At 47.2% G+C, this 17,037-nt stretch overlaps 1 protein-coding gene across 12 annotated transcripts in view; it reads left to right on the plus strand.

Moving 5' to 3' along the window:
- Positions 1-15,415, plus strand: part of KIF1B (kinesin family member 1B) — a 168,322-nt gene extending 152,907 nt beyond the window's left edge. For 6 of the 12 annotated variants that reach the window (XM_021095318.1, XM_021095315.1, XM_021095320.1 and 3 more), the window contains 10 exons: positions 1,131-1,264; positions 2,046-2,107; positions 4,399-4,544; positions 4,724-4,963; positions 6,599-6,670; positions 7,660-7,781; positions 9,709-9,858; positions 10,181-10,373; positions 10,577-10,695; positions 11,179-14,559. In XM_021095318.1, the coding sequence (XP_020950977.1) occupies positions 1,131-1,264; positions 2,046-2,107; positions 4,399-4,544; positions 4,724-4,963; positions 6,599-6,670; positions 7,660-7,781; positions 9,709-9,858; positions 10,181-10,373; positions 10,577-10,695; positions 11,179-11,221 (1,281 nt within the window). In that variant the 3' untranslated portion in view covers positions 11,222-14,559. Of the gene's footprint in view, positions 1-1,130; positions 1,265-2,045; positions 2,108-4,398; positions 4,545-4,723; positions 4,964-6,598; positions 6,671-7,659; positions 7,782-9,708; positions 9,859-10,180; positions 10,374-10,576; positions 10,696-11,178 lie in introns of all 12 variants that reach the window. The other 6 variants (XM_021095324.1, XM_021095323.1, XM_021095321.1 and 3 more) reach the window with 4 other exon arrangements.

Genomic DNA, 17,037 nt, shown 5'->3' on the forward strand with positions numbered 1-17,037 from the left:
GCACATTATACCAGGAAGTGGGGAGGAAAGATGTGACTGATTTTTGTCTTCCTTGCTCCCTCTATATCGTTAAGCTACTTATTTTAGTATACTTTGCTTACTCTTCTGATTATATTAGATTCTGTTCTCATCTCTAGTTAATCAAAAAGCCACATAGGAGTTCCCATCGTGGAGCAGTGGTTAACGAATCCGACTAGGAACCATGAGGTTGCGGGTTCGGTCCCTGCCCTTGCTCAGTGGGTTAAGGATCCAGTGTTGCCATGAGCTGTGGTGTAGGTCGCAGACGTGGCTCGGATCCCGAGTTGCTGTGGCTCCGGCGTAGGCCGGTGGCTACAGCTCCAATTAGACCCCTAGCCTGGGAACCTCCGTATGCCGCGGGAGCAGCCCAAGAAAATGGCAAAAAGACAAAAAAAAAAAAAAAAAAAAAGCCACATAACTTATATTGTAGCTTCAGCTTTACTAGCCTAATATCTATTCTTCAAAGAATGTATGATTTTAAGAAAACTACCTCTTGGGGTTCCCATGTGGCACAGTGGGTTAAGGATCTGGTCTTGTCCCTGCAGTGGTTCAGGTCACTGCTGTGGCATGGGTTCGATCCCTGGCCTGGGAGCTTCTGCATGCCACAGGCTTGGCAAAAAAAACCCACCTGTTGTTTTTGTAGTTGTGGACCAGGGCTAGTAGTGGTGAGCAGCACAGACTCTGGAGAAGTAGCCTCTCTGAGCTCGAGTTCCTGTACTGCCACTTACTGCTCTCATGTCCTTGGACAAGTGACTTCATCTCTCTGTGCCTCAGTTTCCCCATCTCCTAAACAGGGGTGACAGTAAATAACATTTACCTCAAAAGCTGTTGAGAGGCTGTAGACAAGGATTTAGAACAGTGCTTGGCATGTTAGCCATTATCACAGGAAAAACTTTGAACATTTTTTGAGAAAAATAAATGCATCTGCAAGGAATACCACCTGACCTTAAAGATGCTGTGTATTGGTTTGCTGTTGAAATAATTGGTAGAGCTGAAGTCTTCCACCCCAACATGTGGGACCAGCTTTCTAAATATGATAGCGCCCCGTCTGTGATCACAGGTCACAGGTGCTCAGTGTGCGTTTAACCCGCGCCCGCCCTGTCTGCTTTCAGCTGGATCACTGCATCCAGCCCGCCGTCATCACCAAGGATGTGTGCATGGTCTTCTACTCCCGGGACGCCAAGATCTCACCGCCTCGCTCCCTGCGCAGCCTCTTCGGCAGCGGCTATTCAAAGTCACCAGACTCGTGAGTTTTTGAGACAAGTTTAGCTTCTGGTTGGATTGCCCTGCACAGAATCAGCTAGTCTTCTGGGTATCTGTAGCTGCTGTTCTCAGGGTTCGTTCACAACCTGTAAGCTGTTTTGGTAACTGATGCCTAGAGTGCAGTGACTTAAATGCTGGCATCTCATCGTGTGCTGACAGATAGATGAGGTAGTGCAGAAAGGAACATGACATGTCAACACTTCTCAAACAGTTCGGCAGGGACTGAGTGTTCTTTTAAATGTCATTCTTATTTCTAAGTTTACCATTGGGATTTTCTTTTTTTTAAGATTTATGTTTAAGATCTGTAAACATACGTTGAAAACAACACCCTCAATACCTGTGCATCAAGAACCAGCTTAAAAATCAGGTGTAACTGAGAGAGTTAGTACCTTGCTCATCACACTTCTCAGAAGTTGATGTTTATCATTTCATTCTAGTCAGACTTTTACCTCCCTCATCTCTTCCTTCTTCTGGTAAAAAAGGGTAAATGTTTAATTTTTACATTTGTATTATAAATTATCTAGTTTATGATTCCGTTTTATTTATCCATTGAAATAAGAATGTTCAAAAGTTTTTCCTCCTAGAAAAAAATATACAGAAGTTCTGAATAGGAAAGGAAGAGTAACTGATGAGAAGTGTCTGTAATTGTATTTGAGGGTGGGTTGTAGTCCCAGCAGAGGAGACAGTGCTTTAAGTCGAGAGAATTGAGATTTTTCGTGTTTTTGTGCTATAATTAAGCAGTTTATTTGTTTTAATTCAAACAGCAATCGAGTCACTGGAATTTATGAACTCAGTTTATGCAAAATGGCAGACACAGGTAGTCCAGGTAAGCTCTAGATCGGGGGTGGTAGTGATCTCTGCATAATTAGAGCATATTATATCAAAAACCTACCCAACCCATGAAGGATAGATAAACATTTTTTAGAAACCAGTTTTATTTTACAAGCCACTTTGGTGGCATGGTAGGAGTTAGCTTTTTCTGAGTTACAGCACTCTTTGGTTTCTGACATGCAATGCAGTTGTAAAAACTAGATGAAACAGAATGTTACTGGGCTCTGGATACTTTAGAACATCCGAGTGTGTCAGAATGAATTTGGCTTGGAAAACTTCAGAACCATCTCCCTCCCCACCTTAGCCCCAAAGATAACTTGACAGTATAACTTTACAGGTGCTATCAAACTAGAATTTGAACTTCCTATGCTCTAGAAGGACAAATTATTACCTTGAACTTGTTCTGTGTCCTCATGTCTCCCTGGACTGCTGTTTTTCCTCCAGCCTGATGGCCTTAAGTAGCAACGTACATTTCTGTGTTGGTAAAGTGGAACATGGACAAAAATCAGGGTTTTTAAAAAACATTTAATGTAAATTTGAGAGAAAGTATTGGAATCAAGGCCCAAGGTAAGATTGAGATTAGAAAAGAAGACTTTGGAGCTCCCGTCGTGGCTCAGTGGTTAACGAACCCGACTAGGAACCATGAGGTTGCGGGTTCGATCCCTGGCCTCACTCAGCGGGTTAAGGATCCAGTGTTGCCATGAGCTGTGGTGTAGGTTGCAGACTCGGCTCCAATCCTGAGTTGCTGTGGCTGTGGCATAGGCCGGCAGCTATAGCTCCTATTTGACCCCTAGCCTGGGAACCTCCATATGCCGAGGGTGCGGCCCTAAAAAGACAAAAGACAAAAAAAAAAAAAAAAAAAAAAAGAAGACTTTGAGTATAAATCCAGGTCCCAATAGAAGCTAATTATACTGTCTAGATAGTTCCTTCAGGAGTTTTGTTTGTTTGTTTGTTTTTGTCTTTTTGCTATTTCTTTGGGCCGCTCCGCGGCATATGGAGGTTCCCAGGCTAGGGGTCTAATTGGAGCTGTAGCCACCGGCCTACGCCAGAGCCACAGCAACTCGGGATCCGAGCCACGTCTGCAACCTACACCACAGCTCATGGCAACGCCAGATCGTTAACCCACTGAGCAAGGGCAGGGACCGAACCCGCAACCTCATGGTTCCTAGTCGGATTCGTTAACCACTGCGCCACGACGGGAACTCCCAGGAGTTTTTTAATTAACAGAAATTCATGTCTTTTAAATGTGAAACCAGTATAACATTTTTGTTTTATTTATTTATTTATTTTAGGGCTGCACCTGTGGCATATGGAAGTTTCCAGGCTAGGGGTCAAATTGGAACTGGAGCTACAGCTGCCGGCCTATGCCACAGCCATAGCAACGCAGGATCTGAGCCAAGTCTTGACCTACAACACAGCTAACGGCAACGCTGGCTCTTTAACCCACTGAGCCACAATGGGAACTCCCCGTATAATTTTTTTGTGTGTGTCTTTTTAGGGCCACACTCACAGCATATGGAGGTTCCCGGGCTAGAGGTCAAATAAGAGCTGGAGCTACAGCTGCTGGCCTATGCCACAGCCACAGCAACACTGGATCCCAGCCGTGTCTGCAATCTACACCATACCTCATGGCAGCGCCAGATCCTTAACCCACTGAGTGAGGCCAGGGATCAAACCTGCATCCTCATGGATTCTAGTCAGGTTTGTTAACCACTGACCCCTGGTAGGAACTCCTCATATAATATTTTTAAAAATTAATGATAAATAATGGTAACTGAACCAGTGTGTCATCTGCCATCTTAACTGAGGCACCAGATATGAGGCGTGTGTGAGTGTGTGATCCTTGCCCACTTTTCCTTATGAGTGTGTTTTTGTATATTTGAAACAGTAGTGTATAGACTGTTTAATCTTTCTAGCATTTTCTCAAGTTCCATTACCAGCTTAATAATTATCAAAGAGTATAAAACTCAGTTTTAAAAGAAGTTCAGGGAGAGAGTTCCCTGGTAGCCTAGTGGTTAAGTGTCTGGCATTGTCACTGCTACAGATTGCTGTTGTGGCACGAGTTTGATCCTGGCCCAGGAACATCCACATGATGTGGGTGGGGCCAAAAAAGAAGTTCAGAGAGTTGCTTTAGGGCAGAAGGGATAGATGTTTATTAGTAATCAAAATCCCATGTATCTTGAGACTAAACCCAATTTGCCATGTATATGAACTATTAATTTACGCTGAGCTAAAATTGGACTTGAGTTTTTCTCTGAAAAAAAAAAAAGAGTTTTTTCCTCTTAGGCATGCAGAGGAGGAGAAGGAAAATCTTGGATACGTCTGTGGCATATGTGCGGGGAGAAGAGAACCTAGCAGGCTGGCGGCCCCGTGGAGACAGCCTCATCCTTGAGCACCAGTGGGAGCTAGAGAAGCTGGAGCTCCTGCACGAGGTACCCAGGGCAGGGGGTGCTCACGTGAAGTCTCTGCCAGGATTCCCAAAGCATCAGTCTTGCTGTCTGTGATCCTGGCTTTTCAGTTTTCCATCATGGTAGAGGCATCACATTTTGCTAATTAATTAAGATCTTGATGCGCTTTATGTTTGCTGAGGCAGCTGTGTCGATCTTCCTAGGTGGAGAAAACCCGCCACTTCCTGCTACTCCGTGAAAGACTTGGTGACAGCATCCCCAAATCCCTGAGCGACTCGTTGTCCCCCAGCCTGAGCAGTGGGACCCTCAGCACTTCCACCAGCATCTCCTCTCAGATCTCAACCACCACCTTTGAAAGTGCCATCACACCCAGCGAGAGCAGTGGCTACGATTCAGCAGACATTGAAAGCCTGGTGGACCGAGAGAAGGAGCTGGCCACCAAGGTATGAGTCCTTCCTCTGCCTCTGCTGACACCCCCTCCCTGGAGGCTCTGGGCGCTAGTGTTTCTGTTCTGTCATTTGCATCTTCATCTTTCTTTGAGGGCCTCTGTTTCAAGGCCTGTGCTAACGCTGTGAATATAGAAATAAATAAGACAGTTTCTACTCTTAATAAGTTTACAGGTGAGTGGGTGACGAGCTTATAATAGAGGTGTGATCTCAAATGTCGTGAGGGCCAGAGGAGAGGCCTCTCCCCAGGGGGTGCTTGTAAACTGGCCTTGGAAGGATGCGCCACGGGAGAGCCAAGATCGGTGTTAAGGAGTCCATGCAGGAGAGGGGGTTGGAATCGCTCAGAGTATCCGCAGGTATTTGTGTTTTAGAGAGATTCCTCTGGCAGCAATAAAGAGGATGGGTTTAGGGTGAAGAGACAGGAGAGAGTCAGAAATAATCCTTTGTTTCAGTAATCCAGATGAGAAATGATAGTCTGTTAACTGTCGCGGGGTGGGGTGAAGAGGGCACGACCGAGACATTCAGAAGGCAGGGTCGGCACTCCTTGTTGCCTGGATGCAGCAGGGCGGGGCAGAGGGGATGCTGACGATGACCTCTAGGCACATGTGTCTGGGCAACTAACTGGCTAACAATAGAATATAGAAATAAGTGGAATTTTACGTGTGTTTAGTTTCATTAATAGAGTGTCTTCTAGTTGATTTTGGACATATGTCCATCCAGAAATCCAGAAATCTTCATGCCTTTTAGTACCAGAGCAGACCAAGGATGAGAGAGATGCTGTTGCATTCTTAAGCACTTCTAAGCTATGCTGTTTGCAGTAGTTCACTTTTGTAGTTTTTTGTTTGTTTGTTTTGTTTAGTTTCGTTTTTTTCTCTTTTTGCCTTTTCTAGGGCCTCTCCCACTGCATATGGAGGTTCCCAGGCTAGGGGTCTGATCGGACCTGTAGCTGCCAGCCTATGCCATAGCCACAGCAATGCGGGATCCGAGCCACATCTGTGACTTACACCACAGCTCACGGCAATGCTGGATACTTAATCCACTGAGCAAGGCCAGGGATCGAACCCGAAACCTCCTCGTTCCTAGTCTGGTTCGTTAACCACTGAGCCACAACGGGAACTCCTTTTTTTTCTTTCTAGGGCTGTGCCCATGGCATATGGAAGCTCTCAGGCTAGGGGAACTGCTTTTTTTTTCTTTCTAGGGCTGTGCCCGTGGCATATGGAAGCTCCCAGGCTAGGGGTCTAATCGGAGCTGTAGCCATCGACCTACGCCAGAGCACATCAGTGTGGGATTTGAACCTTGTCTATGACCTACAGCTCACGGCAATGCCGGATCCTTAACCCACTGAGCGAGGCCAGGGATCCAACCTGCAGCCTCATGATTCCTAGTCAATTCATTTTTGCTGCGCTGCAACGGGAACGCCTACTTTTGTCGTCTTGAGAATGACTTTATCCATTCAGTTTATCGTCTTTATTAGGCGTGTACCAGGCTTCCCTTGCTCTCCCTTAGTTAATCCTAGAGCTACTTGAGTAGCACCTGAGCTCCATTGTGGATCTTCAGCATGTTATTTCCTTTCCTGCTTTAATCCAGGGCTTTGTTTAACCATTAAAACACTCTTCCCTTTGTTTTCCCTAGTGCCTGCAGCTTCTCACCCACACTTTCAACCGAGAATTTAGCCAGGTGCACGGCAGCATCAGTGACTGTAAGGTGAGCAGCTCACATTTCTTGTCCTCAAGCTGCGCTGCTTTTAGGTGGCTGGAGATGGGCATTGTTATGTTTGAGAATGTATGACATACCTGCTCTTGTATTTATTTAACTTTTCAGTCAGATCACTGACTTCTGAAGATAAGAGTGTTTTTCTGTGAGAGAAATTACCAGATGGGAAACATTTTGGCTTTTCCCTGAATCCCTTGGAGAAGAATATTCTGTAGGGGGTGATGTATTATTATTATATGGCAGAGCACAAGAAGTCTGAGGTTCTTGGTGGCATGAAATTTTGTTTCCTTCGACAGTGAGGTGAACCCTGTAAAGAACTTCCATGTCATTCCCTCTGCTCTGTTCTTCCTGACCTTTTTCCTGCTCCCTAGACCCTCCAAGCTTTCTGCCTTGAGGCTGTGTACACTGGCTGCTCCTTGGCCCAGAATAATCTTCTGGATATTCCCATGACTGACTTCCTTATCTGTTTCATTTTTTGCTCAAATTTTGCCTCTTTGGAGCAAACTTCCTTTAACCACCCTGTGTACAGCCAGCAGCTCTCTGAAACGTTTTCGCCTCCTTCCCTGCTTTGTTTTTCGCTGCAGCACTGCTCCTTGCCTGGCACTTCTCACAGTGTTTGCGGTACACCTCTTCACTTAGAACTGGAGCTCCAGGAGGGCAGGGCCTCTGCCATATTCTTAAAACAGTGCCTGTTGTTCTAAGTGCTCAGGACATATACATAGGGTCATTTAATTCAGCAGGAGACAGTAGCCATATAAAATATAAGTGTATTTTATAAACATAAAAAGCATCTTGCCTCTTTTGTAAATGTCTTGATTCCCACTGTGACACTTAGGCTGCAGAATATTTGTAAGCGTTGTTTTCTTGAATGCCCTAAAACAGAAGATGTGTAAATGTGAGGTCACTGGCTGTCACAGTGTCTTCCTGTGGGGGCAGCCTTGTTCATCTGAACCTCACTTGTTGTGTTCTGTTTATTCTAGTTATCCGACATCTCTCCAATCAGACGGGAATCCTCCGTGTCCAGTTTCAGCAGTGCTACTCTCACTCCCTCCTCCACCTGCCCGTCTCTCGTGGACACTAGGGCCAACTCTTCGGATCAGAAGTAAGTCCCCAGCCTTCACTGAGAGAAGCTAATGCAAGAACCCAGGGAAGTGCCACCTTGCCACGAGCTCCGTGATTCTCAGCTGAGGGCAGCACCGTCCCCCTGGGCAGCACGGGAAACATGGAGCTTCTTCTGGGTTTCACAGCGGCTGTGAGATGCTGCTGACATCTCTTAACATCATACCTTCCTAACTTTATGCATCAAATTATTGGCTCCTCTTCTTCATTTCTGTGCTTGCTTTGCTCTTCCATTCACACCCCTGATCCTCTCCCCAGTTATATCAGGCAGAAGAAGCCCCATCCTGGCGAAAATATTTTTTTTTTTTTTTGTCTTTGTTGTTGTTGTTGTTGTTGTTTTTGCTGTTGTTGTTGCTGTTTCCTGGGCCGCTCCCGCGGCATATGGAGGTTCCCAGGCTAGGGGTCTAATCGGAGCTGTAGCCACCAGCCTACACCAGAGCCACAGCAACGCGGGATCCGAGCCGCGTCTGCAACCTACACCACAGCTCACGGCAACGCCGGATCGTTAACCCACTGAGCAAGGGCAGGGACCGAACCCGCAACCTCATGGTTCCTAGTCAGATTCGTTAACCACTGCGCCACAACAGGAACTCCATATTTTGAAATTACTTTGGAAAAAGTGTTTTAATGACACAAGGAAGTACATAGATAAGAACAATAGAGACAAGTCTAGATTCCATGAATTCATCATTATAATCCCTGTTCTGCAATGCACCATCCATCTCCTCTGTCCTGTCTCCATCCATTATGCTCGCCTGTCAGAAGCCACCTGGTTATCACCCAGCTGTCTGTCTTCCTGTACCAAAACTGACACAGTGGGCTGGGGAAAATAACACAGCCAGGTAATTTAATTAAATCAGGGATGCTGTCAACTGCAAGACATTATTTTTATATGCTACTAAGAAAGAAAAAGCACCGTCAACTAAAATGTAACATGCCATCAATTATAAGATGCATCCCAATTCAAGAAACGGTAAAGTATGAGAAAAGGGGGCTTTTTATTTTTATTTATTTTTTAGTGTTTTCCTCATTCCTGCTACTTTTATTAATTGGAATTCTTTTTTTTTTTGGCTGCCCTGTGGCATATGAAGTTCCAAGGCCAGGGATCAGATATGAGCCACAACTGTGACCTAGGCCACAGCTATACAACGCTGGATCCTTAACCCACTGTGCCGGGCTAGGGATCAAACCTGCATCGCAGCACTCCCAAGATGCCACCGATCCTGTTGCACTACAGCAGGAACTCCAGAAATAGGCTTTTGAAAATCAGTGAAATACAAATAATTAGGCTAAGCCGCTCTCCAAAGATAACAGTACAGAGCATGTTTCTCACACAGCAGTTTGAGGCTGGTCCGAGCAGTGGTGCCACTCTGCTCCACACCGTCACTTAGGAACCTGGGTTTTTCCCATTTGTTCACTTGCTCTGCTAGTCCCTCAGTCAGTGGCCCTCAGACTTCCATGGGAGGCTCGTTAAAGCCCAGACGCCTGAACTCCATCCAGAGTTTCCAGTTCCATAGATCTGGGTTAGAATCTGAGTATTTGAAGTTCTAACACGTTTTCAGGTGAAATTGAAGCTACCCATCGGAGCCTACACTCTGAGAACCACTGCCCTAGGTAAATAGAAACATACAAGGGAGTGAAGTTCTTATTCCAGACAGCTCTGTTAGTGGGCTTCAGAATGGGAAGAGAAACTGAGTGACTCAGTGTTCCTCCGTGATCAGTGCCCTCTGTAGCTGCTGAAGGATGACACCAGTTGAATTTGGCATTACCCTTTTGATGCCAGCTTTATCTTAGCTAAGCTCTCTGAACGGATGCTGCCAAGGTTCCTGGCTTCTCCAGGTGAGGTGGTTGTGCGGTGATCTCACTGAAGCTCTTGTTACCCCTTTCTTCCTAACCTCTCTTTTTTCAAGGACCCCAGAAGCCAATTCCCGGGCCTCAAGTCCCTGCCCAGAATTTGAACAGTTTCAGATTATTCCACCTGTGGAAACGCCCTATTTAGCCCGAGCAGGAAAAAATGAATTTCTCAATCTTGTTCCAGATATTGAAGAAATTAGACCAGGGTAAGTACCTTATTGACTAGGGATGACAGGTATGAAGAGACAAATGAGCAAGAACTTAATTGCAGCTCTGCTGCAGATCTGCATGGAAGTCTGATGCCGGTGGAATCCGAGGTGAAAGAGCTGGGTTGGGTTCCTGCCCCGGGAGTGTCATCACCCCTGGCACAGCTTGCAGTGGTGATGCTGTGTGCTCTTGCACTGCTTTCTTCAACAGAGGGATTCTAGGCCAGATCGATCATTTGGCCTGGGAACATTTGGATGGTCCCCAGCTAATGTTCACTTTATTTTTGTGGGAAACTAATCTCTCTTGTACTGTCCTTTTTAGCTCCGTGGTCTCTAAGAAAGGATATCTGCACTTCAAGGAACCACTCTCCAGCAACTGGGCTAAACATTTTGTCGTGGTCCGTCGCCCCTATGTCTTCATCTATAACAGTGACAAAGACCCAGTGGAGCGGGGCATCATCAACCTGTCCACAGCGCAGGTGGAGTACAGCGAGGACCAGCAGGCCATGGTGAAGGTCAGTGCCTCCCCTCTTGCTTCTCTCTGCCATGCACAGCCTTCCCTTGAGAGTTCTGAGCTCTGTCGTGTGGTGCAGAATCTCTCTTTTGTGTCTGGTCTCTGAGCCTTCAGTGTGAAGTGCTGTGTTCCCTCTGTGACGGCGGGGGGTCCCCACTGTTCAGCAGCCACAGCAACTTTCTCATCTTCCTGTGTCTCTTTCAGACACCCAACACCTTTGCTGTCTGCACAAAGCACCGCGGGGTCCTTTTGCAGGCTCTCAATGACAAAGACATGAATGACTGGTTATATGCCTTTAACCCACTCCTTGCTGGCACAATACGGTAAGAAGTTGTTCCTGTTTCCTCCTCCCCTTGGTTCTTAGTTCCCAGGACATCAGCATAAAAGGCGAAGGAGTCTTATTCCAGACAGTTTCAGGCAGAGGAGGGACAGGAGTGCGCATGTGGTTATAAGGTGGCCATGAGACCGCAGCTTCTCCTAAGGGGTCATCTGGTGTTCCGAACGGTCCCATTTGCACCCATTGCATCTCCTGCTTGGACTTTTTGTTCTGAAGGCGTCTGCAGCCGGGGCCCATGGGGTGGTCTGTGGGAACCTTCATGATCTCCCAGGATCCAGCTGTATGGTCCAGCCTTGGGTCCTGGGAGGGCCTGTGGGCCCGGGTTCCCACGTGAGGAGAACCCCAGGCTGGCCTGTTTGTTCAGGGGCCCAGAGACCTGGGCCTGCGGGGCAGGATGGGACGGACGACATCTGGATCCAGTTCTCCAGTCCTGCTGTCTCTGATTCTCCAATCGCTTTGTCGCCCACAGGTCAAAACTCTCCCGCAGATGCCCAAGCCAACCCAAGTACTGAGTGACTGCCGAGCACCCTCGCTCGCCTTCGAGAGATAAAGAAAGTGTTTTCTCTCATTTCTTTCTGTGATTCTTAACAGTTACACTTGTGTGTGACCCTGCGGCTGAGCGGCTTGTCTCTCCTCGTCCAGCCCTCTGTCCAGCGCTCCCGTCCCCACCCCATCGCTCTGTACTCTTTTCCTTTCTCCCGTGCTGAGAATCTTGTTAGAAGCATGTGGCCTAACAAAAGGGGGAAAAAAAAAACACGAAAAAACAAAACCCAGCGGGGATCCAGTGACTCTCCACATTATTTCGTGGCGTATTTTGGCTTCCTTTTGTGTGCCTGGTCCCCATTATGACCACCTCTTCTATCGGTACTGCTGTCTATGGATATCTCTGTTTTTCAAGGCAAAATAATACTTTTTTCTTTTCTCTATTTGTGATGTTTGTCTTGGGTGGTTTAGAGACTAAAGGAGGAGACATCTGCTCTTTTTAGAACCTGAGAGGAAAAAACTTACCTTTGTTCCTGCTGTCTCTTTTTGCCATTGCTAATCCCTGCATTTTCTATCCAGGGAAACGGTTGTCATGAGCTTAGAAATGGGACAGGTATAATTCGCTGAAATTGGGGCTTATATAGAACGTAGTTATGTAATTTTCGTTTAGCAGGTTTGGGACAGTGGCTGCTGTTGACCTTGTGAGAAGAGAAGAGCCGGTGATATTGCCGGCAGATTTGAAAGGACCGTGGGCCTGGGCGGCGGGCCGTGCCAGCGGGTGGTCCGTAGGATGCTTGCCCTTCCTCCGGCAGGGCTCCCCTGAGCCTTTGGTCTCCACTGGGAGGAACCTCTTCTCTGTTGCTCAGTTCTGTTCTTGGCATCAGCGACGACAGGGGTACAGTTGTAATTAGTGCCGGGATGTCCTACACAAACATCCCACAGGGAGGGGGTGTTTCACGTCCTGGTGATGAGCGTGATGGTCCTTGTCATCAGGATAATGATGATAATGCTGGGGAGTGACCTTGGGAGGATTGTAGCACCCTTTGATCAAAGAAAAATAGCTCTTAAGTATAAACCTGGAGTCTCCCTCTGAATCCAGTGGTCATTTTCAGTGATGCTTGTCTTCCCTATGCTCGTAAATAAGCAAACATGGCAGGCTTTCTTTCTGGATCCCAGGACCGTAACGGACTTCCTTCCACCACTAAAAGCAGAAGGACACCTGGGGCAGAGAAGAGGGTCCACCTGAACCCGGGCCCCACGTGTAGTTCTCCGCATCTGCCTGGCCTCCACGCCTTGGTTGTCTCCACCAAGTGTGGAAATACAGCCGGAGGAGAAAGGAAGACGCTCACAACCCATAGTCACCTTCTCTGACCACAGGGTCACCTGCCCGCAGAGGCCATGATGGAAGATGCCGCTTTTCTCAGCTGCAGGAAGTTGTGCAGGAATGGCCCAGGAAGAAGGCGTCCACTTCCTCCAGTCATTTTGCTCCTGACTCGGGGGTGTTCTTTGCCCTCCTTCACCCCCTCGCGCACACCTCTGTTGGACCGTCCCTCGGGCATCCAGGAAAGTTTCTGCTCACTCCACTTTGTGGGGACTGAGGGTCCTCGGCCTCGAGGTTGCTAACTCTCTGGCAGCGAGGGGAAGGGCTCTGCAGAATGGTTGCTGAGCAGGCTCGTCCTCACCCAGACCCTGCTTCTGGCTTCCTGGCTGGGCTCACCTGGCTCCGTTCATCAGCGAGGAGGAAGAGTGAGTCTCGGAGAGCCTCACAAAGACAGACTGGAAATCAGAGGTTGTGACCGGATCTGAAAAATGATCAATAACAACTCTATAGTCGATTTTTTTTAACCTTCTTTCTCTCCTTAAAACATAGGTCACTAGCTCTAATGTTGTTGGTTTTCTAAGTGGTAGATGAGACTTTGATGTAGTTAGAGGTTTCCTGTCTAATGGACATGGCATATGCCCTCCTGGTGTCTACTCAGATCCAGGATCTGTGTCTAGAGACAGCTTCCTGGGCCAAAATTAAATCTCATGTCAGGGAGATGAAGGTTACTTTTAGAATTAAACCACGGATGCTGCTGCTGTTGCAAAGTCTGGTAGGAGGCTCCGTGTCTGTGACAAAAGGGTGGGGGGGAGCTGACAGAGAGTAAAATCATGTAATACACTGAAAGGACTTTTTTCTTCTAACTTAAACAGACCTGGCTTGGAAAGTCTTTGCTTTGGAGGTGTCAGGTACGAGAACAGGCCGACTGGATGTCTGTAACATCTCCGGGAGAGGACCCTGCAAGGAAGCAGGGCCTCTGCGGGGCTCACAGCACAGGCAGCCCCATGGGGCCCCTTTCTCAAAGGGCCCGTTTTCAGGTTGGAGCTGGGACAGTTTCAAGATTGATGTTCCCTTTTCAGACTCCGAAGCTCTCAGAGGAAATTTATGACAGGAATAATTGATGAGGTTTTTGCTGAAGCCATAGTGGCAGGAAAGTTGAAAGAACTCAAACCTTTAAGGAAAGCACCTTTTGAGGGATTGTTTGTTTTCTTTTTTTTCCCCCTAAAGCACTCCTTTAAACAAAAAGAAAACTAAAAATAAAGCAAGAAGGAACATTGTTACATAAATGAAGGAGAAAGGAGTGCTAGTTAAAAGTACCCCCCCACCCCCCGCTGTCCTCCTCTTTCCTGCCAAAGCAGAACATGGCCTCACGACTGCCACCGACCAGTGCTCATGCCCTCCTGTCTCTGCGCCAGCCTGGGGGTCAGCCAGCTCTCAGGCTAGGCTCTGCAGGGCCGGTCAGCCCGTGCACACAGCCACAGGCGCAGGTAAGGGCTGCCTCTGGCAGCTGGGCAGGCACTTGAATTCCAGTGCATTTTTATAAGGTGATGTAGGTGAGGGAAATGATTTTTCCCAAGAAACCACTACTTTTTCTTCCCTTCAGGCCTGCCTAGAACTTACACAACAATTCATATTTTCAGTGGGGTTTTCCAGCTCTTCTCAGATAAGGAATCAATTAAATCATTGATTAATTGGGGAAGATCTGTTGGTACCTAAAATAAAATGATTTCTCCTGGCACATGTATCAAAGCAAAGACTTTGTCGCCTGCTGCTTCTTATCTAATTTACAAGGATATTTAATTTTGTAAGGTATTTGTATATTTATGCAGCTGTAATTAATTGCACATTGAACTGGAAAAGCAAGGGTGACCTAGCGTGTGGCCCCTGTTGGTACTCGGCCTTCCCTCGTCCGGGCTCCACTCCGGTTCTCCTGGACAGTATCAGGGCTTGTTCGTTTCTCGTTTGACTCGGTCCTCCATTTTTCCTTTTGATTCCCTTTTTAAAATGTGATTGTTAACCTGCTCTTTAAAGAGACTAATTTTGCTGCTGCTCTCAGAAGGTTTGCTGAATGTATTTTAACCAGGACTCTAACTTGATGCACCGCCATGTCCCCCCAGCCAGTGATGATTCGCCCAGACCCTGACTGCGCAGCGGGAATGTATAGATTTGTGCTTCCTTACTAAGTGCAAGTGTCAGCTGAGAGATTATCTGCTGCTGTTGTTCAAAAGGCCATTTATGAAACTTGTATTGGAGCCCCATAAAATCTTAGGAAAGCCTCTAATCATTTGAAGGAAGAAATTAGAGTTGATTCAAATTTCATGTTAAAAACTCACAGCCAGACTGGCCTGTGTTCAGGTGGAAAGCTGGAGCTGAGGTTGGTCTCTTGCCAAACCCTAGCTGTCATGTGTTTTTTTCATGTCTTCGAGTTCGTTGTTTTCATGCAGCATATACCCTGGCATCATTCACCTGAGGAGTCCATCTGCCTTCTCACGAGTCGTCCTAGACCTTGTGGCTCTAAAGTATTTGTCCGTTGAGATTTCGAGTCTCTCGTCACCACCCTCGTGCACTACAACAAAACCATGAAGCATAAGTGGCCTTTTTGAACCAAGACTTTGCAAACTGATCTCTCCCCAGTGACGGAGTTGAGCACATTTAGCAACGATGTACATTATTAATTTCAGGTTTTCATTTTCATGTTTTATTATGTAAATACTCTCTGATGTTTGGAGCTTGAGTATACAGTATGTAAATATAGTTCTCGTATTTGTACTAATTCTGGTTCTTTTGCTGTATAGCCTTAGATGTGCAATGCGGACATTATCTACCTGTGTGTGGTAACCTTGCATCGCGGAACTCTTAGTGAACGAGCTAAACATAATAAAGGTACAGCCAGTGCATCAGAGCGCTCTTGACGTGCATTTATTCTTGCATACTCCTTTTCTGGGGCAAATGTCACGATGCTATGACCTACACGTTCCTTTCTGATAATTCAAAACCACAGTTACTATATAACTAATGTGCTGCTGTTTCTTTGTAAGTACTCTCCTCCCAAGTCTGGAACGGGCTATTTCAGCTGGGAGATCTGTCTTTTTTCCTCCAGAGGCCGCTCTTTATGTCCCTACCAATGATTCTGTAGTGTGGTGGTAGGTGGGTGGAGGAGGGGTTGCAACCTCATTGTGTCAGTTTAACAGGTTCCTGTGGCGAGCAGAGGAGGAGCAGGGACACTGCGCTGGGTATTTGGGGAGAAATGGAAGCAGGGAGGGAGAAGCAACAAAAAGCAGCGATTGGGTCAACACCTGCCCAGCACCTCCTTCTCCCAGTGTGTGTTTGGATGCTGACAGTTGAGCAGCAGACGGAACCAGCCAGTTGCCCATGTGGGCCTCCCGTTCCAGGGAGGGAAGATCTTCGTTCCGCAAATTCATCATGTCACAGCAAAATAAAACTGAGTAAAAGAGGAGAAGGCATGGGAAGAAAGCGTCTCTTTAGATTGTGTGGTCAGGGAAGGCCTCTTTGGGGAGGTGACATTTGTGTGGACTCCTGAGTGAAGAACGGGTAAGCCGTGCAAATCCCTGGGCGTAGCGGTCTCCGGGCAGAGAAAGTAAGTACCTAAGGCAGCATTGTCCTCGGCAGGCCCCCAGATAGCAAGGAGGCCGCTGTGGAGCAAGAAAGCAGCCAGGGAGCAGGTGGACTTCAGGGCTTAGGGAACTCATTTCATTAGAGTGAAATAGGAACCAAGGGGGGATTTTGAGAAGATAAGTCCCGTGATCTCATTTGTGTTTTTAAAAGACCATTCTGACTGCAGGGTGGAAAACAGCCTGTGAGTGTGTGGGTGAGGACAAGCAGAAGAAGGGAGGCAAAATAGGAGATTGTTGTTCCCGGTGTTGCAGGCAAAGGATAGCGGCTTGGCCTGAGGTAAGGGCAGTCAAGCTGGGGAGAGATGATCAGATTCAGGACACTTTTTCTTTTCTTTTCTTTTTAGGGCCACTCCCACGGCATATGGAGGTTCCCAGGCTAGGGGTCCAATCAGAGCTGTAGTCGCCGGCCTACACCACAGCCACAGCCATTCCAGATCCAAGCCGCATCTGCAACCTACACCACAGCTCACAGCAACGCTGGATCCTCAACCCACTAAGTGAGGCCAGGGATCGAACTTGCAACCTCACGGTCCCTACTCAGATTCGTTTCCGCTACACCAGGACGGGAACTCCAACACTTTTTTTTTTTTTTTAACGGGTAATTGATTTACAATATTGTGCCAATTTCTGCTGAAGAGCAAAGTGACCCAGACATACAAATGTACACCTTCTTTTTCTCACCTCGTCCCCCATCATGGTTTCTCCCAAGAGACTGGACATAGTTTCCTCTGCCACACACTTAGGACCCCATTGCCCATTCATTTTGAAGGTAATAATTTGCATCGACCAACCCCCAACTCCCAGTCCATCCGCTCCCCCTCCCCCTCCCACATGTCTGTTCCCCACATCTGTGAATCTGTTTCTGTTCTGTAAATAGGTTCATTTGTGC

The sequence above is a fragment of the Sus scrofa genome, chromosome 6 (assembly GCF_000003025.6).
Source record: "Sus scrofa isolate TJ Tabasco breed Duroc chromosome 6, Sscrofa11.1, whole genome shotgun sequence".
NCBI classification, from domain to species: Eukaryota; Metazoa; Chordata; class Mammalia; order Artiodactyla; family Suidae; genus Sus; species Sus scrofa.